General features: G+C 34.6%; 1 protein-coding gene and 1 pseudogene across 1 annotated transcript in view; both read right to left on the reverse strand.

Annotated features, from left to right (window-relative positions):
- Positions 1-8690: 8690 nt before the first annotated feature.
- Positions 8691-8789, reverse strand: LOC123613162 (U6 spliceosomal RNA; annotated as a pseudogene).
- A 6704-nt stretch (positions 8790-15493) lies between these two features.
- PTEN (phosphatase and tensin homolog) overlaps positions 15494-22354 on the reverse strand; it is a gene marked incomplete at its 5' end in the record, with an annotated part of 91129 nt that continues 84268 nt past the window's right edge. Inside the window, one exon of the mRNA XM_010971256.2 lies at positions 15494-21537. Coding sequence (XP_010969558.2) covers positions 21352-21537 — 186 coding nt within the window. The remainder of the gene's footprint in view (positions 21538-22354) is intronic.

Consider the following 22354-nt stretch of genomic DNA (forward strand, 5'->3'; position numbering starts at 1 on the left):
ATCATATATACCTCACAGCATTGTTATCAGGATTAGATGAGTTAACATTTGTAAAGTGCTCAGAATAGTGTCTGGCACTTAATATTTGCAATTTAAGTATTTTCTAAGTAAATTTAAAGACAAAGAATTGAATAGGACTTCAAACTTCTAAGGGTAATGAGTTGCTACCTAGAAGTCAATATCCAACTAAAACTCCTAAACAAGTATGAAAATAGAAAACACATCTTTTCAGACATGCAAAATCTCAAAAAAAATTTATTTTCTCTGAACCTTTTCATGGGAAGTTCAAGAATTATAAGCATCACTAAAACAGGAATTAAACCAAGAAAGAGGAAGATACGGTATTCTGTAAATGATTGGAAGACAAAGGGAAACAGGGAATATAACACAAGAGAAAAGGAAAGTCCCAGGATCACATCAGCATAGCAGGCGAAGAGGGCAACCAGTAAAACTCTGAATTAATTAATTAGAAAATAAATGAAATAGAAATGACTGGGAAGGGACAGCCTGGGAGTTCGAGATTTGTAGATACTGATAGGTATATATAGAATAGATAAACAAGTTTATACTGTATAGCACAGGGATGACTATATACAAGATCTTGTGGTAGCTCATGGTGAAAAAGAATATGAAAATAAATACATGTATGTTCATGTATGACTGAAAAATTGTGCTGTACACCAGAAATTGACACAACATTGTAAACTGACTATAACTCAATAAATTTTTTTAAAAATGGAATAGAAATTTCCAGGAAAATAAATGGAATAGATAAGTTACAGCCAGATTTGCCCTTGTGGAACATTACATTAAATGAAAGGGGAAAAAAATAGCAAAGGACACAAGGCACAAGGAAATGCATACATGAAAACAAATCAGGCAATTACTAACTACAGGAAAACCAAAAGTTGTATAAGAAACGATCAAGACAGTGCTTGGCAAAGAGAGTAATATATTTACTCCAGTGATGCAAACATGTAATAGTGATTTAACTAAAAATTGTGATATAACTAAACCAGAAGAACTGAACAGGGATAAGAGTTGGGGGTTGGAGAACATGAGTGCTAAATGGCATCCACCAAATAGGAAGTCAGCATAATGTCCAAAAAGCAAAGAGACTGAGGACTGGCTTATTACTGAGAAACATAGAGGTAAATACCAGGCAGGATATTTGCCCCAAATAGTGTGCATGGATTCTCCTTGAGTCTCCTCACTGCTCCTGAGCACCCCTTACAACCTCCACTGCCTTGATGTGAAGCTCAAAGTTACTGAGAAGATGAATCAAAGAAAATTCCCAATTTGCTCTCTGTTGCTGTAAGCTGTGTATCATATTATTATAGCCACATCTCCTACTCTCTCTCTTAACTTTGATCATTTCAAATTAAGGAGTGCCATTAGGGTTTCCAGGATTTACTTTCTTCTCCCTCATTTCAGTCTGGTCTCATTGCACCATACCTAATACAAATTCTTTGAATTTTGTGGAATGTGGTTGGCACCATTCCCTGGTTTCAAAACAGATTAGTTGAGAGTATTTTGGTTTTGTTTCTTTAATGTCTCTTAGCCATTTCTAATTCTGAGAAAATCTTCAGAATTTTATACATAAGCTACCATCCTTTCCAGAAGTCTGTGGCAATTGGCAAAACTTCTTGATGCTCCTAAACGTGTTTAACTCTTATCTAAATATTCTTGTAAAATGTATTAAAAATAGACCTTTTCAAATTCACAACATAAAAAGGACTTATGGTTCAATGTACATCACACCACTTGGTCCTTTACTGATTCAATTATATGTTGTTAACAAGGATGTTTAAAATTCTAATGCAGACAAAAGGTTCTATATCCACACAATGGAGTATTATTTAACCACAAAAGGAATTAAGTTTAACATGGATGAAACTTGAAAAAGTCAGATAGTGCTTGCTTCAGCAGCACGTATACTAAAATGGAAAAACTCAGATACAAGAGGCCATGTATTGTGTGATTTTATTTATATGGAATATCCAAACTAGACAAATCTAGAGAGACATAAAGTAGATTCGTGGTTGCCAGGAGATATGGGGAAGGTAAACAAGGAAGTAAACAAGATATGGATACCAGTGATGAAAATGTTTTGGAATTAAAAAGTGGTGATGTTTGCACAACTTTTTGAATATACTAAAACTACTGAAGTGTATGCTTTAAAAGTGCAAATTTTATGGTATGTGAATTACATCTCAATTAAAAAAAATTCTCTTGCAATCTCCCTGAGGGCTTGAGACCTGTTGAAAAATTTCAAGGCATGGCATGCACAATTGAATACAAAAAATAATCCACAGAACTATTGAGAAAGTGCCAAGCCCTAAAGCTCACCTCGTATAGAGTTTTATGTACCAATAATGGAATCAGAAATATTATTAGGTGTTAAAACAAAATGGAGTTCTGAAGTGTGTACAGGGTGCTACCATTTGTATAAAAAATAGAGGATATATAAATGTTTTATATATGCATAAAATATCTTTAGGCAATACATAAAAACTGGTTACAGTGATTGCCTCCAAAAAGACCCGGCTAAGGAATGTATATAACAAGGTGGTGAGACTTTTCACTATATTCTTTATGCTGTTTATTCCGTATACTTTTTAAACCATGTGAGTGGAGTAACCATTCAAAATAAATTAAAATTAAATTATTTAGCCTAATTATGCTTTACTTCATGTGTACAAATGCCATCTTCAACTATAGCTGTGGACCTTTCTATTTCTCCTTTCAGTTGTATTAGCTTTTCTTTCATATATTTGAAGCTCTGTTATTAGATGCACACATTTAAAAGTGGTTATGGCTTCGTAATGACTTGACCCCTTTTACGTTAAGGAATGTCCCTCTCTAACCTTTGTCATATTCCTTGTTCTTAAATTTATATTGTCTGATATTAACACAGCCACTGTAGTTTCTTTTATTAGTATTTGCATTTATTTATTTCCCTATTCTTTCACTTTTAACCTATGTCTTTATATGAAAAATGAGTTATCCAATTTGACAATCTTGTTTTCTTTAACATGATTTCTTTAACATCTTTAACATATTGTAACGTTTATAATAACTATTTTAAGATTATTTTCTACTAATTTCATCTCTATTATTCCTGGGTCTTTTTTATTGGTCAGGTTTTTTGGATAACAGACTTTTTAAAAAAGCAGTTTTAGGTTCACAGCAAAACTGAGTGGAAAGTTCTCATGTACCTCCTCCCCCAGTAAATGCACAGTCTTCCCACTGTCAGCATTCCACACCAGCGTGGAAAATTTGTTACATTCAGTGAACATTGACACATCATTATCACCTAAAGTCCATAGTTTACATCAGGGTTCAGTCTTTATGTTGCACAGTGTATGGATTTTGACAACTATATAATCACGTGTCTGCCATTACAGTTCATACAAAGTAGTTTCACGGCCCTAAAATTCTTTGTTGCACCTGTTCATTCCTCCCTCCCCTCAGCCCCTGGCAACCACTGATCTTTCAACTGCTTCCATCATTTTGCCTTTTCCAGATTGTCATATAATTGGAATCGCACAATACATAGCCTTTTCAGATTGGATTCTTTCACTTAGTAATACGCATTTAAGGTTCTCTCATGTCTTTTCAAGACTTGATAGCTCATTTCTTCCTAGTGCTGAATAATACTCTATTGTCTGGATATACCACGGTTTATCTATTCACCTACTGAAGACATCTTGGTTTCAAATTTTGGCAATTATGAATAAAGCTGCTATAAGCATCTGTATGCAGGTCTTTGTATGAATGTAAGTTTTCAACACCTTTGGGTAAATACCAAGGAACACAATTGTTGGATCGTATTGTTTGGTTATTAATTATTGTATTTTCATATACTTAGTTTTTAAGAAACTGCCAAAATGTCTTCCAGAGTGGCTGTACCATTTTCCACTTTTTCCCCTGGAGATCTTTTTCCCTGAAGACTCCATGTTTCTGCTTCAGACTGAACTGTTTTCCTCTAGTCCTGCTACACAGCTTTTATTTTTAGGACTTCTCTTTGCTGCTCTCCCTCCCCTTTTCCAGATCCCATGTCTTCCTCTTTCTTGGTTTACTTCTGCATTTTGTTGGAACATATTCCCCCATATGTTCCTAAGAAAAGTTGCATGGGAGATGAAGTTTCTGAATCCCTAAATACCTGAAAATTTGTATATTCTACTTTTATATTTGATTAATAATCTGATGAGGTCTAGAGTATTTCTAAATTCCTATATTATTTTACATAAATGATTTTTGAAATGTGCATTTGTAACTAAACTAATATATTAAATATTACAAATAGAAAAATGAGTGAATGAGACGTGAGGAAGTAAAGACAAGGGCAGATGTTCTTTTTGAGCTTGCTTTTAAAAAGAGACAGGAGAGTGATAACTAAATAGAAAGCAAGATACAAGAGAGAGAAAGCCTTTTTTCCCCCTTCCCTTCACTTAAAGAGGAATTTAAGAATATTTGTAGACTCCAAAAGAGACTAGAATGTTGAAAATAGAAAGAGAAAGAGGTAATTCAATAAACATGATCTTTCTCCCAGGAAAGAGAAGAATAAAAGCACAGTAGAAAAGTTAGCCTTAACAAGAATGAAAATATTTTTTCCTCTAAAATTAGAGGAAGACAGATTGAGGGAGGTCGTAGGTTGATTGATGATGAAGTAAGAACAGGAACATGAGGCAGTCCACGCAGTACGATAGCCTTAATTTACTCTGCTCAGTACAAGGCAAGCACAGGTTCTAAGAGAGAGAGAGGAGAGGAGATGGGAGGAATAGACTGAGCAGGGTAGCAAAGTTCTGGGGATGGGACTAAGCTGGAGAGCGGAGCATACTAGGATTGCCAAGTAGTCCTGGGTTACAAAACTAATTGTTACTCACCATCCTGCCCTAGACTTTAGAATCCTAACAGTCAGATAGAAGGTGTATGAGATAAGCACTTTATTGTTCTCTTTCCATGTTGCCAGGACATTGAGGGTCAGCTTTGAATGGGAAAGGCAGAAGGAGAGAGAGAAGACCTTGGATCTCTTTGCACCTAACTGGTCTTTACTGAACAGGAAGTTCTCACTTCCTCACAAATGGCTCTCCCACCATAAGATCAAGTTGCTAAGGGTGTCCAGGCAGTGTACAAATCTGCTTTAATCAGAAGCACTGTGGAATTGCTTCAAAAGCATGCTGCACAGGTGGTGACCGAGGCAAGGAAGTGAGAACATGCTTCACAACTTGTTTACTGGCTTTTTTGTTGTTATGTGTCGTTTTCTCTTGCAAGACGTGATTTATGCAATAACATTGCCAAATGTGTTTAGTAGCACGCCCTGTTTCCAGGGAGACCTACTGCACTCTGTTCAAAATTGTACATGCAAACCCTGCATTTTATACTGAAGAAACTGAGGCACAGGGTGGGTGAGCAAGGTCAGAGAGCTAGTAAGCAGTGGCACTGAGAATCAAACTTGGTGACTTGACCTGGCCCAGAGCCTGAACTTAAACCATCACCACTTAACTGAAATATACACATAAATGTGTGCACTCATTCATTTACTCACTTCATACATATTGAACAGTTCTCTTCTTGGATAGAAGAAAGGAGGAAAGTCTCCTGTGCTCACCACTGACAAACCCTGGGAGCAGGGCTGGTAGAGCCCCAGTATCCATCTGAGAACAGACTGTGAACACAGTATAGACCAAATGCACAGTAAATGGAGTCTTTTTTGAGGCTCTCTTGTCAAAACTGTGACCCAGTCTCTGCTTGTGTACCTCAAAAGGTAAAGTCAAAAGTAAAATGAAGGATGAGTGTGGGAGCACTCCCTCCCCTTCAGTCTTTTGGAGGAGCTGGAGAAGGATGGGTATGAGTTCTTCTTTGTATGTTTGGTAGAAGTCCCCAGTGAAGCCATCTGGTCCTGCACTTTTGCTGGTAGGGAGGTTCTTCATTGCTGATTCTATTTCATTTCTAGTGACTGGTCTGTAACATGGATGGACCTAGAGCTTGTCATTCTAAGTGAAGTAAGCCAGAAAGAGAAAGAAAAATACCATATCATATCACTCATATGTGGAATCTAAAAAGAGAAAAAAAGAGGACACGAGAACTCATCTACAAAACAGAAACAGACTCATAGGCATAGTAAACAATCATGGTTACCGGGGAAAGGGGTGGGAAGGGATAAATTTGGGAGTCTGAGATTTGCAAATGTTAGCCACTATATATAAAAATAGATTTAAAATTTTTTCTTATGTACAGCACAGGGAACTATATTCAATATCTTGTAATAACCTTTAATTAAAAATAATATGAAAATGAATATATGTATGTATAGGCATGACTGGTAAATTGTGCTGTACACCAGAAATTGACACATTATAACTGACTGTACTTCAATAAAAGAAAAGAAAAGAAAAAAATTAAGTTCTTCTTCAAGTTATTATTCTTTTGTTGGAAACTGTTAGCAAGAATGGCACCATCTGATAGAAATATAATACAAGACATATATGTAATTTTAAGTTCTCCAGTAGCCATGTATTTTAAAAAATATAAATAAATAGTAAAATTAATTTAGTAATAGATTACTATCCAAGTATTATATTTTATATAGTATATAATAACAGTATATTATTAATAATATAATGTTATATACTATATTTATACATAGTATAGAATGTTATAATATAGTGTAAATTAATATCCAAATATTATATATTTATATATAATAAATAACATCCAAAATTATCATTTCAACATGTAATCAACATAAAAATGATTGATGAGATATTTTACATTCTATATTTCACACTAAGTCTTCAAAATCTGGTGTGTAATTTATGCTTAGAGCAAATCTCAATTTGGACTAGTCACATTCCAAATGCTCAGTAGCCACATGTGGTGAGTAGCTACAGGATTTGAACAGCACAGAGCTGAAAGTTACTTATGGTGAGGCAAACCTGGCCTCTCGAATATTCCATTCATAAATTCTGATTGCATGCCATGGAGTAAGAGAATACAACTCACCCTTTTCAGGGATCTTAGCCTTTTCAGTATTACAGATATAGAAAGAATATTGGTCTAGAATTGAACTAACTTGCCCAAGGTCTTCCACTGAGTTGGTGGTAAAGCCAGGATGCGCACTAAGACGTTCTAACTCCCGGGGCTATGCTCTTCCCAAAACACCATGCTACTTTCTCTCACAGGGCAGACTTCAAAATTTTACAACATTTGAAAATACTCTTGGGCTTCTGTTCTCAAAGAAAATTCTTTTAGTTGTCCTTCATATGTGCTTCTCAGACCTGTCTTTTGCCTAACATGATATTTTGCATGTAGCAGGTGCTCTATAAATTGTTTTTAATCAAATGAGATTTGTGCATTGTACAAGCAGCACCTATACAAATTATTATTCAACTGCCTTTATGTCATTATTCAAACATTTTCACATGTTCACCACATAAAGCACTGTGTCAGAGATCATAAAGGAAAAATGAAATTTCAGATGAACTATCTAACCCTCATGACATCTGGTTATCACTGTATTATTTTTTAATGTTCTTAAGTTACCTGCTACAGAATATAGTATAATCTTTTTCTGGGAATCAATATTAAACATACTGACCTTCATTACTCTGAATACATCCCTCTGGAAAGTTAAGGCAATCTTTTCTCTTTTCTGTGTATCTGAACTCTCTCCCATTTTGCCTAATTTATCATAGATTACTGCTAGTGATTCTGAAACCTCATTTTCAAGTTCCTTCAGTAGTCTGAAAATTAATTTGTTTGGATCTTTCAGGTAAATATTCTCTTCCTTGCCTCTTCTCATTCAAAGCTCTTACATCAGTGATCCTCAAAGTGTGGCCTGCAGCCCCTGCGGAATATTGAGACCCTTTGAGAAAACAACTAACAGCATTTGTTGTCAGTAATAAAATTCAAGCTTTGGGGTAAAAAAAAATTTTTTTAAATCTATATCTGCCACCAGGAACTTGACAGTTTCCCAATATTTAAAGACTTTTTTGATAAGCCCAGAGTGATATAACAAATGTGATTTTTTTTCTTACATTGTGTAAGGAAATGTGTCAACATTTGGAAGACCTACACAACTCAGTGAACCAATATTTTCCCAATAACCCATGAACGATGTTACAGAATCGTGCATGGGTAAAAGATCCATTCAAAGAACAAGATAAACCAATGTGTTTGCATTAAACAGAGTACAAAAAGTTCACTGAAGGTTTCCAATTCCACATTGCAACTTGATGGGTTTGGTAGTATCAAATAAAAATATCTACACTCATCTAAAAAGGCTGTTAACATACTTCTCCCTTTTCTAACTACATATGTATGTGAGGCCATATTTTCTTCATATATTACAACCAAAACAACATATCACAATGGATTCAATGCAGAAGTATGTATGAAAATCCAACTGTTTTCTATTAAGACAAGTAATAAAGAGATTTGAAAAAAAAAAACGCTTTTTAAAAAAAGCCACCCTTATCACTAAATTTTTGTTTTGGAATGCATAGTCATCTTCATTAAAAATGTTATCTATGTTAACATGTAATGAGTTTCTCGTTATTTTTGAAATTAATAAGTATATGTCAGATAATAATGTGTCAGTTTTAATTTCTTTTTTCTAACTATAAAATTTCTTTCTTTTTTTTTTTGTATTGACGTATAATTAACCTACAACACTATGTTAGTTTCAGGTGCTGGAACACGTCATGAATTTGCATGTCACCCTTGTGCAGGGGCCATGCTCTGTGCCATTTCAATTTTAATATTTGTGCTGCCGAAGCTAGTCCTCAGTTTTAGTTTTTAATGTGGTAAATATCAATAGGTTTAATCACACAAACAAAAGCATTTTGAGGTCCTCAATAAATTTTAAGAGTGTAAATGAATCCTGAGATGAAGAAACTTGAAAAGTGCTCCTTATACCACTGTCTGACCCATTCCAGTTTGAAGACTATGCTCTCTTAAAGAAAATTAAAGGTTTCATTAAGTTTTTATGGAAAGTAACATACACAGCATGGTAGTTAATGGCCCAGGCTTGGCAATCAGATTGACCTGGATTTAAGTCCTAGCCCTACCACTTACTAGTTTTGCTATGTTCAAGTTATTGAATCTTTCTGTACCTCAATTCCTCATCTATCAGATGGATATAATCGTACTTCCTACCTTATGAGATTTAAATAGCAAAGCTTGTTGCACTCTTAAATCCAGAATAACCATCACCATTACAAAAATTAGTACTACGTTTTGAGAGTAATATGGTGCTAATGTAGCAATGGGAGGTATTGTAAAGCCTTGAAATTCTCTTCCTTCATCAGGAAGTCATTTTTCCAAATGAACTGCAACACTAGTTCAGTTCCTCTCCAAGCCAACCTAGAAATCCATTACGATTTCTGGGTACTATAAACCTTAATCATTGAATATTTTTCTGTTGTAAAGCTGAAAAGCATGTATTGTGCTTACACGATGGGTCAATTTTCTTACATCTCTGTAATAACATCCATATTTGGGAAAAGGCCCAATTGCAAAGGCTGACTCAAAGAGTTAACATAAGCAGGTGAGCAAAGTGATTACCAAGCACTGACTCAGGATGAGCTTAGCTCTCCCATCACTAGACTGCTTTTACTGCAAGTACACAACTTACTAGACCCACTCAGAGAACTTTTCTTTGTCAATGCCACTTTGGACATTGTAAGTCACAGAGCATTTGAAACCTGTTAATTTTTACATATTAACCCTGTATAAAACACTGTGGTAGAATATTCACATAATCATCATGGTTGGACCTATGATAATGCTAATTCTTTGTTCAATATAATTGACAACAGCAGGAACGTCTTCATATATATCTGAGGGAGCCAAATGAATGTATTTGCATTAATATCTTATTAAGGAACCTATAGCTAATTATAATCAAATACATTTTGTTTTTCAAACACTCATCCACTTTTAAGACTTTGAAGTCATCATTAAAACTGGACATTTATTAATTTAAGTTTGCTGACTCCTATCATTTCCATTTTTTCTGTTGCCCATTTAGTGGTTTTCATTTTTAATATCAGTGTACTTTTTGCTATAAAATTTCCATGTGGTTCTTTTTATAAATTCTGTTTCTCTGCTGAGAACTTTAATGTTTCCATTCAATTCAAGGGTGTTTATGTTTATCTAATGGAGCATAATTATAATAGTGGCTTTTACATCTGACAATTCCAACATCTTGGTTATCTCAAGGTTGGAGCCTTGATTTTTTTTTTTCCATAGCAATTGGTCACATTTTTCTGGTTCTTCCTAGCTAAGTAATTTTGGAGACTGAGTTATATTAACTCTGAGTCTTGTTGGACTTTTCCAGAAAATATTTTGTTTGTTAAGCAATCAACCCAGTTAGGCTCACACTGTAAATTCTGTCTCACCTTCTGTGAGTGGTGGTTCTGACCTGAGTTTCATTTTCGAAGACTTTGCTATGGTGCCTTGGGTCCATCCCATGCATGCCAGCTCAGGACTGAGCCCAGGACATGTGGAAGTTTATACATAGAATTAGAGGATCCCCTTTTCCAGCTCTCAGGATTTTCGTCAGCATCTCTTCAAGATTTTCCCACTCTCCCCAACCCCATGCTCTCTGGCCCAAATGAGACCCTTTTTTCTGTTTCTTCTTGCCAGAAAGCTAGACTTGTCTGAGTTTTAGCTACTCATACCTCCAACGCTATGCAGCTCTGCAAGAGGGGCCCACCGTTAAGGCAAAGCTGTAAGAGAAAAGAGGAAAAAGTGGGAAACATCCTCATATACGTTGCTTTTCCAAGCTTCGACTCTCCTTTACAATCTGCCTGCCTCTGTTTACTTTTCAGAGTTCTTAGGTATGTGTTTTTTTTACATTTGCTCCAGAGGTTTTTAGTTTGACGTCATTAATAGGAAAGATGGACTTGAGTGGGTTGAGTCCACCTTGGCTGGAGCCAGACGTTCCCCTGACTACTTCTCTCAAATGTCACCTTCCACCACTCTACCCTGTCACTTAGTCCAATCCGCCGTCCTTCTTACAGTTTCCTAAATGGCCAAGTTCGTTTCTACAACAAGCCATTGCACTTGCTCTTCCCTCTATGGGAAGTCTGTTTCCTCACTCCAAAACAGCCCGTTCTGACGTCTACACTACTGTAATTCCAAATGGACACAGAAGGCCTGCAACACATATTTGCTGGATGGCCAGTTGGCCTGCTTAACTGACAACCATTTACTTTGAACTGTCTGGGTATTCCAGTCCAAGCAAAAATAAGGTGCGAGTTTATTTAGTCGATTTAATACTAAACTAGCAAATACAAGGGCTCTCATTCTGAGTCTTGATTTAAAAAAAAAATGCATGCCAACATCTTACCATCTTACCTGTAAAGAACTTTGCAAGAGAGTTGTTTTCTCTTCTATGGCTCAAACAATTGTGAAAGACTTCTCTTAGCTATTCATTCTGCAGGACTTAGAGCTTGTACTGAAGCCTGCTTTTCTTCCGTCAGTAATAAAGAGTATCCGCTCGACTCCATTACCCACTGGTTGTTTAGGCTTTTGGGTTTTCATTCGCTTTGTAAATTTGACTGTTTAACAGGTAGCAGACTGCCATGTTCAAACCCAGTTCCACTTAACAGTTGTCAGACTTAGGAAATTTAAATACTCTGACCTTCAGTTTTTGTGCATAGAATGAAATAAGATTACCTACCTTGAAGAGTGGGGAAAGCATGTGAAACACCTCCCACAGCGTCTGGCACATACTTCAGGCTCAAGAGAATGATGCTTCTTATTTTCCTGTCCCTCTACCAGCCCTCCAGTGCTAAGAATTAGTTTGCGCTCCCCCTTGCTTCTTTTCTTCCTGCTTCCCTTCTTCTCTTTCTTCAGCTTCCTCTCTCTCTCTGTGCTCTTTTATTTTGGTCTCTAGGTAGCTGACTTATCACAGAATTTCCATTAATTTTAAATATATGTCTTCAGGTTTTCTGAGGTAGAACTGTGTTTAACTTCCTTGAGAAATACTCGAGTTGCTTCAGGCTTTCAAGTACCTCCTCGCCAAGAATTTACTCCAGTAAATCATGTTCAGAGTGATATTTTTGTTTTAACACCATTGGATCTTTTATAGAAACAATGGCTTTGGTCTTCTCCAAGAACAGCTGAATACATTAAATGATGTCTGCTGAGTCTGGCAAAGGGAAATTTTACCTTATACGTACTCTTTTACCAAAGACTAAAACTTATTTTCCCTTTTGAACATTCATTTAATATACGGTACCAATAATCATAACAAACCCATGCGTTAAGCGTGTGAATTGTAATGGCTGTATACAGTAAACGCAGTATTAGCTAATCAATTACTTAAAGAACACGTATAGTTTCCTTGTTGAGGATAACCATGTAAAGTGCTGGGCTTTCCTGCCAAAGATATCTTCATGGAAGTATCAAATAAAACTAAGAAGTTGCTGATTTTCACATCCACTTGTGAAATTTAAATACATTTCTCTTCCTTATAGATAATAAGGATTAGAAAACTAGGAAATCTCTAATTTCAAAAACATGGTTATAACGGAAAAGGGAAGCATAAACATAGATGCTTAGAGAATATTTTTACAGATTATATTTTTGGTGAGTTTCACAATATCTAAAGGTCACATTTACCTGTGAATATGTTAAATAGAAAAATGCAACTACATTTACCCCAGGTCTCAGGTATTCCAAGAAGAGTAAATACTACAGTAAAAACATGGCTTCTTTCCTTGAAAATTAGGAGGCTTATTTATCAATGTTTGAAGTAGCAATTCACAACACTATTGGAATACATGGACTTCCACATTCCAATGAAGTAGGCTCAGGAGATGTTCCCACTAAGTGAAGTTTAACCCTTAGGCCAAGACCGAAGGATATATGCAATATATTTTTTAATTTACGTGACAGTTAATCTCACTTTGGGGAAACCCATTCAGCTACCTTAAATTCTTTCTAAAGCAAAGTAAAATGCATCCCCCCCAAAAAGCTTTAGATGTAGAATAAAAACAAAATGCAAAATTGCCAAGGAAGTGTCTTTAAAAACACTTAAAATCCTATTTTAAAATGAAGCATTAAAAGAAAAAAGGCTAATAGTTAATGTTTTCTTTCAAAATTTCATGTGCAACTACACATACCTGCTCTGATGGGAGGAAGAAGCTGGTAACTAGCAAATACCAGTTAAAAATGTCCTGATAAATAGTTGCAAATTTCTACTGTATCAAATTTTTCCCTTGATCACAAAGTTAAACTACTTGGATCTTGAAATGGGGTAGGAGGAGAGGTGGGGGTTCCCTTTTTGTGAAAAAATATTTCTTTCACTATTTAGATATTTATATGTTTCCAGAGGTTTTTGCTTATAACTTAATATACAGCACTAGGCCATAAATTTCACCTTTTGTTTCTCAAGTAACTCAAAATTTACAACTTGTTTCCCATCAATAAATCATAAGTGACATTTCCTTTCAGCTTTCCAGAAATGTTTAAAGCCATAACAGAACTTTAACTTCTACTGAAAAGTGGTATCAAGTATTTCCAAAACACACATATTAAGAGTTTAAGAAAAATTTTAAAATGAGCTCAACTCTGAGAATAAAAAGAAACAGATTGTTTACACAGATTTTGCCAAACCAATTTAGAAAACAAAGTAACTTGGAGCATTATGACTATTTGGGATGGTATTCTTAAAAATATTCTCCATAGACACACCAATAATCATCTTAAAAACTCAGGAATTAATAAGAGTTGTAAAAGGTGAGAAACTTTATAGAGGATAATCATCCTTTATGGAGGATTTCATCTTGCTAATTGAAAGGATGAAAAAATTCTAACTACTGTTTCAAGGGTCTGTTCATCAATTCTTACATTCCCAGTGAGGCCTATTCTAGACTTAACCTATTCGACACTGCAGTCTCTTTACTCTGCATACCTGGTCTTCCTTACCGTGTTCCATTTTCCCCCCATAGCACTTATGACCTTATCTGTGGTATGTTTATTGTTCATCATCTATTACCCCTTGCTAAAATGTAAGATCCATGAAGACAGGAATGTGCTGTTCATCCATTTGTATCCCAAGCATCTAGAACAGTGCCTGACATAAATCAGGGGCTCAGTAACTACTGAGTGATCTGCAATTTAGTTTCTTTACTGCACCATGTTGTTTAGAGATGCCACTTTTCATTCTGCTTCATTCTTAGCTCCCTCTTCCTTGCTCAAGAAAGCTTTCCCTGATCCTTCCAAAGCATTAGTCAGATAATTATGCTATGGTAACAAATTGCCCCCAAATCTCAGTGTAAATGAATGTTTCTTGCTCATGCTAATTTCTAATACACTCAATGTGGGGGAAGGAAGAATATGAGGAAGTTCTGCTCCATATGGTCACTCAAGCCCCTGGGTGGACAGAGCTGCGCCATCTAGAACATGTCATGTTCTTGGTCACTGTTCAAAGAGAAACTAAAAGATTGTACAAGGGATTTTATTTTCAGTGCCTTTCCTCTGAAGTGTCACATAACTTTCACTGCTATTTTGTTGGAATAAACTAGTTACAATGGTCCCATCTAACCTTAAGGGGGTAGAAATTTAGAGGAGCATATGGAATGTTTGGCAATCATTACAGTATCACATATTATAATTATTTTAATAAAGTCTATTTCCTCTAGAATTGAAACACCTCAAAGGCAAGAAAGGGTGTCTGTTTTGATCTCTAATGTATTCCAAACATCTGTTATACATAGCAGGGGCTTGATAAACATTCATTGAATAAAAAGTTTAAAACCAAATATTGAAAATAATTAATCTTTTTAATTTTTTAAAGAAAAAATACTCTCCATAGGAAAGCATTTCTTTTTTACGTCCATCAGTAGCCAAATGGAATTTGATATAAACATTTCAAATATACCAACTTTGGTTAAATGCACAACTTAGAAAATAACTCATTAATGCACACATCAAGATGCTACCAATAAATTCATTAATATCCAAGATTCATTACTATATGTCAAAAGTCATCCAGGGTTAACCTTATTTTCATTACAGTGAACTGTAAAATTCCAGTGAGCACTGTTTGCCTGAATCAAACTATTTAATCTCTAAAATTGGAGTCTGGCACTCTCAAGACACCTAATTTACCCACCCACCTACCCACACCCCACTACACACACACACACATGCACACACACACACATATAAATTGCCCATGAGGGCATTTGAGCAATTTAATGGAAAAACAAAATAGAAATTGAAAAAGCATCTGTAAACGTGAGATATCATTTAGACCACTGTATAGAGTAGGCAGAAAATCCTAAAAGTATACATAAATAAAAGTCTGTAAATGATAACCTGCAAAAAGCCACATCTAAACATTTTAAGAATTTCACTACAGTAAACAGATTGGACTCACTGAAACACTAGAGCCACGACTACAAGCCTTGCTCCAAGACAAACAAAATCTCTAACCATTTTAAGGACAGATGACAATCCACATGCAACAAAGGAGATATAAATTACTTTTAATTTAAAAATGAAAAATATAAATCCTTGTTAAACATTTCATTTAAAAATATGCAGCTTTATTTTAAAATGTGGTAATGCTCAAAGATGGCAGTTGACTTCACTTATATACGTAAAAGTGTTCTTAAAGTATCAATATATCAGTTTATGTTATGCACTGCCCTCCAACTAAATTTTTTTTCCATCAAAATTCTCAAACAACTGTCAAAAAAAGTTGCATATTCTAAGCCCATCGTTATACTAAACAAGGTTAAGTTCCAGAGCTGAAGGTGAACCACTCATGAAATACCGTTTTTGACGTGATAAAAGTCTCATGGGCACACAGATTTAGAAACAACTAAATGATAAACCAGCAGGACCCTTTTTTCCTTTTTGCAGGTGTTAAACTAATTCACTCTAAATTGAGCGACTGTTTGGGAACTGTAAAAAGTGAAAAGCTCATTCTTCTTTTCCAATCTATAAGGGAAATAGAAAGGTGATGACCATAACTACTAACATAGTGTTTCACACACTGTTTAACTATTTAACACAATTCTAAGATGCAAATGTTTGAAATGGTTTTTGAAGAGAAATATCTACAATGTTAAGCTTGGCTATACTAAATAAATGTAACTGTTTTATTTACTTAGACACGTATTATTCTGATGCCAGTAATATTTAAACATCCATGATTGACCCACTGAATTGGAAAGGGCTCCCAATAACTGCACATGATCTGCATCTGCAGCATTAGAAATAACCCAATCACTGTCCATTTTCTGAAGTAATTCAATATTCTACAAGTCCATGATAGAAATACTAAGCTTAAAGACTTAGAGAGTATAAACAGTACAAATTTCATTTTTCAAAGAAAATATATACATGAATATACAGAAAAAAACGATTGTATAATCACTAAAGTATTAACAATGGCTATGTTTCCAGGTGGTGGGATTATACGTGATAATTTTGTTGCTGTTATGAGAAAGTATTCTCAAAATAGCTAACTTAAGAACCAAAGGGCATTACCACCAATGAAATTATTTTGTCCTTTCTGACTTCACATTATAAACTTTTAAAGCTACCAACAAATATGAATTTGTCAGAGTGACTACATATATTCTGATATACTTGTAAGAAGGAAGATCTCTTATAATATGAAAAATAGAAAGATCATAGTCATAAAATAATAGATATGCTCTAAAATTAAAAACTGATAAGCAGCCTAATCTTTAGGCTCCCTATAGATACATAATTCTACAGGAAAATCAGTCTCCAACACCTCATCTTTCAAAGTTTTAAAATATTTTTCTCTATTATCTTTTTTGCTAGCTTTTTAGGTACTGTCCTTATACCAGTCTGGATTGAGTATTATTGTTTCCATTCACAAACATTTCTCTCTGCACTAGCAACAGTACTGCTAATCAAAACTTATACTCAAGCCATTTAATACTTAGTTTTATATGTGTGGCTAATTATCTGGCAAGAAGAAGGGAACAAAAAGAGTTTCAAATTAGCAGCAAATTAACTAGATTTAAGGGTCTTGATTTTTTGGAAGCCTTTGGAAGCCTGCATGTTAAACACTGGTGATTTTTAAATTCTCAATGGAAATGGTGATGGCATTCATTTAACCAAGTCAGCTCAAATTACAAGGTATGAGAACATGCAATAAAAACAAAATTGCCAGTAAATTCCTATTTTTCAGACATCACCAAGATCATCTTATAAATCAGAATAATTTTAGACTCCAGTATAGTTTTCAACCATACTTAAGATACCTAAGAAGAAAAAATAAAATGTGTGTACACACACTTTTCATACTTCTTTACATTATATTCACATTTACTATTCAAAAGTCACATAGAGAAAATTGAAATAACATTAAACTTGAAGTAACATTAAATTCTATTACATAAATGGTCTGTTTTATTTTCAAAACATTTGTGCAAGCTACACTTTCACTTATTTCCTTACTATGCTTTGTTGAAAGGATATGCCTCACTTAGTCTTTAGCTTTTTTTAGTCTTTTTTTAGTCTTTAAGCTTTTAATATTAGGTATAACAAGATTAAGTTCAAGTACACAAAATCCTTTAGACTATTCTGGAATATCAATTTTTAATGGCACAAGTCACAATGAGCAGATGAAACTTCCCATACACTGGTCTACAGAATCGTAAAAGATGGGAAAGCCACAAAATTGGTGTCTGAGATATCAAATCCATCCTGGGGAATTATCTTCAGGTATCTTAGTAAAAAAAATATATATGCACAATTTTTCAAGAATTGTGAACTTTTAAAGGATTAGCATATTATTTAATGTGCTTGAAACAATTTGAGTGTTAACTAAGGCCCTTAAAAATTAAGTGCCTTTCTCAAGACACGAGTAGACTGATAGTCTACTCCCAAACTGACAAAGGCCCATATTTTTATAATTGTAGGCTCTGAAGGACAGCAGGAAAAAAAAAAAAAAACTTACAGAAAACTTATCACACTTGGCTGCCCATTGTTTAAAATGTCAATGAATTTATGCAATGTAAATTATACTCTCATTTAATAAAACGCCCACACAATGACAAGAATGAGACTTTAATCAGTTTTAAGTGGAGTTTATAACACTAAGAGATAAAGGGTTGTTAACAAACACAATAACAAATGGACATCTGATTGGTATGAGGCATTATCCTGTACACATCGTATTTTTTTGTGTATCCTCAGTGCATAGCATTTACACACAGAGCCACTGCTGCACAGCACAAGAGTATCTGAAGAGGCTGAATCAGAGTAAGGCTGTTTAACAGACTGAATTTTTTTAGTATATATATTCTATATGAAAACAGGTTGAACTTTTGAACTGGCAGGGTAGAAGGCAACTCCGCCAAACACTGCAGTTAAAGCCCCACTTTAGTGCACACTTCCACCCCTTCCATCTGCATGCATGACACATTAACAGTATTTAAAGGTAAACGAGGCACTTTGTGGCAACCACAGCCATCGTTATGAACATATTGCACAAATTTTCTAGAACTAAACAGTAACTTGTACCCTACTTTTATTTTTTAAAGCTGAAACATTTGATGCTGCCGGTAAACTCCACTTAAGTTTATAACCTGTGCCACAGCAAAGAATGGTGATGCTATTTATTCAACTACCCTTTTATAATTATGGCAAAAAATGTTCAAGAGGAGCTACAGAGGACTTGGGATGGTACAGGGCCCAATTGTAAGCTTTCTTAAAAGTGATGCCTTCAAGTAACTTCAGACATGTAAGCGGCTGCACATCCAAAAAGTCTAAGAAAACATTCCAGAAACTCAAAGAGATTACCTACAGAATGCATTTCAGGCTAATTATGAATACTGTCATAAATAAAGGTTTAATTAGGACTTGAAAACCTTTCAGTCATAGCAATTCTTGTCAAATTCTATGGGGATGGTAACTGAAATAAAGGAGAGTAGTATGTATAATATATATTTATATATATATAATATATATAATGCCATTTTTCCATTTCCAATGACTACACCATAAAATGTAAGCAAGGCTTCTCAAAAACATTGAAACATTCAAAATCAAAACCCTCATTCAGACCTTCACATTCCAAAGGAAAAATAATAACAGTGCAAAAGCCCATTATAATGTCATTACTTATGACCTGGCCCTCCATGTTACATATTGGAACAATACAAGTTATGTTTTAATATACTGTGCCCAAAACTGTAACAAATAACAGTATTAAACATGAATAGTTGATTTTCATCTTAGTCAATAGTTTTCAGCTTTTATGAAAGACAAGGTGGCATATAAATTTCAATGATGAGATCTTAAGAATAGGTGTCTCTAACTTTACCAATTTAACTTATGAGCAGTCAATCCTCTATATATCAATGTTTAAATATAAATGTGTAAATCCTAACAGCTTTGTTAAAAATTTTAAAATTTTATTTGTTGAATGAAACTGATGAGGTATGGAAAACATGTCAACATTATTTACTAAGAATATTTTAGATGAAGTTCTGCCTAATCTATTTACCATCAAACTCTATAAATGCTGCTCTAGTAGGTCCTATGCAATCTGTATTTGTAAATTAACTAGGTCAGACCACAGCGAGTGAACAATTTCAGCACCAATAAGTTATTGAAAATGAGATTTTTATACCATTAAGAAATAAATTGGCTGGATATTCAAATGTTTCAAGATCAAGGTATAATTTGAAAGATACCAAATTCCTGGGAAAAAAAATTCTTTTTAATAATATCTTCACATTAGCTTACAATAGTAGTTGTACTCTGCTTAAAATCATATGCAGTCTGGGCATATCAAATATATGATATTTAAGAAGTGAAATTGAAGCCCTAGTCCTAACTACCACTATGAAGAAATGACTCAACACTGCACATTAAAAAAAAAAAAAAATCCATTCTTTCAATAGCAAATTGATAAAAGCATTATGTGGGACAATTTCTACTGAGAAAAGTAAATGCCTTATTATGTGTGCAGTGTTGAAAATTTACTGCAGCTCTAATTTCCTTTTTAACACAAATAACGTCCTTTTAAATATAAACATTATATGTACTCAGTATTCAAGTAAAATTCCCTAACAGTTAATGACATTTAAAAAATGTGCAAAACTGCAAAACTCATTGTAATAGAATGTGTAAGGTCAAAAGGGTGGAACAGCTGACATCTATTGGACTGAATAAGTGCATCATAAATCTCTAAAGAAAAAAAAACCGCTTACTGTAGAATCTCAAATTGAAATTTCCTGTGCAGCATTACAAAATATTTTATATTTAATGAGAAAAAAGAAGCTTGCAGGCAGCACATGAAGCATCCACAGCAGGTATATGATTGAAAACTAATAAAATAAGTGTAAGTTGTTGACTGATGTAGGTACTAATAGCATCTGACTTTTAGCACTGGCCTTGATTACACAGGAGATGGAGCAGTCATTACAATTGAGAAAACATATTTAATAAATCATTGTCAATTTTTATAACGTTTCAAGCCCATTCTTTGTTGATAGCCTCCACATTTATATGGTTAAGTCATTGTTGCTGTGTTTCTTATCTATGACCACATTATTTTTATACCCCTTCATTTGTGGATTCTTAAGATGTTGTGGAAGGTTCGTTCCTGTACCCCAATACAGATTCACTCCCTCTAGCTGCCTTTTCTAGCACCAATATGCTTTAAAAAAAATAATAAAATGCACAAATAACAAGCAGTGACAGCGGCCAATTCCTCAAATGTCCAGATTAATAACTGTAGCATGCTAAAGAAAGGTGCTTGTAAATAGCTGGAGATGGTATATGGTCCAGAGTCCAGCATAAAACATATTCCTTTCTGAGCATTCCCTCTATTCCCCTAACCCGAATACATGCATTAGAATGTAGCAAAACCCTTTTGAAACTCCTCTTAGCCAACTGCAAACTTATCTGTTGCCACAAGTGCAAAGGGGCAGGATGTGAACCTGTGTACCACAAAGCTCTTTAGCCACTTCAGTTGGTGACAGAACACAAAATGAGAAATTCCTACGTATACACATCAGTCTGTCTCCACTTTTTATAAAACTGGAATAAAATGGGAAAGTGCCATCTTTATTTATCCTAATTGAATTTTAAATGTCCTTTTGACACAAAAAGGTATATACATAACACAGCTACAAGACCTTTTTTCAACTGGACAACAAGTGTCAAAACCCTGTGGATGTATAGGGTAAAACAAGATTGGTCAGGAAAAGAGAATTGTTCCTATAACTGGTAATCTGACACAATGTTCTATTGCCATTAAAAAAAAAAAAAGGTCCATTTTCAGTTTATTCAAGTTTGTTTTCATGGTGTTTTATCCCTCTTGATAAAAAAAAATCAGACTTTTGTAATTTGTGTATGCTGATCTTCATCAAAAGGTTCATTCTCTGGATCAGAGTCAGTGGTGTCAGAATATCTATAATGATCAGGTTCATTGTCACTAACATCTGGTGTTACAGAAGTTGAACTGCTAGCCTCAGGATTTGATGGCTCCTCTACTGTTTTTGTGAAGTACAGCTTCACCTAGAGAAAGAAGAGAAAGTTTAAGTGGAAAATCCATAAATCTGACTAATCTTAAATTACTTAAAGATATATATTTTTGCAGATTCATTTTAAAGTACTGTGACACATACGATCTTTAAAAGGCAGCTGCTTTTTAATGACCCTCTTCTTAAGACTTCCTACATTTTCTTTCTTGTTATATATTGAAGAGAAACTGGAATGTTAATATACTGTATTTTTTAATAAGCATAAGCTACAAGCATTAACTGAATAATTCTACAAAAGAAATGTACCGAGTTCTTTAAGTTCATCCTTAGTCCACATAGTTCCAATCACAAAATCCAATTCACAAAAGGTTGCATTCCAAAAGAATGTTTACTTAGTACCTGTCTGAAACTCAATGTATTTTCTGATACAAACAATACTAAACAAATACAAATACTATATAAAATACTGATCAACAGTGATGTTTAGGATCCCATTTCGCCTAAGAACCTCACTGAAAGGGAGGGAGAAGAAAGCTGACATTACACAGTGGTCTAAACAGTGAAACAAGGGCCTTTACAGGCAGAACTGAAATAATTGTCCAAACATCTCTACAAGGCAGGTATATCCATTTTAAAGGAGAGAAAGCTACAGCTCAGAAAGGTTTGAAAACTTGCTAAAGGCCACATTACCTAGTGGGTAGTGGATGTGGGATTTAAATTAGATCTGACTCAAATCCTTCCTAATTCTATGATATCTACAGTCCCTCCCCCATGATCCTTCTCTTTCTTTTACATCCAACATTCCACTCCATCAGTGAATTCTTCTAGTTCTACCTTCAGCTAATCTCCTA

The sequence above is a fragment of the Camelus bactrianus genome, chromosome 11 (genome assembly GCF_048773025.1).
Source record: "Camelus bactrianus isolate YW-2024 breed Bactrian camel chromosome 11, ASM4877302v1, whole genome shotgun sequence".
Classification (NCBI taxonomy): Eukaryota; Metazoa; Chordata; class Mammalia; order Artiodactyla; family Camelidae; genus Camelus; species Camelus bactrianus.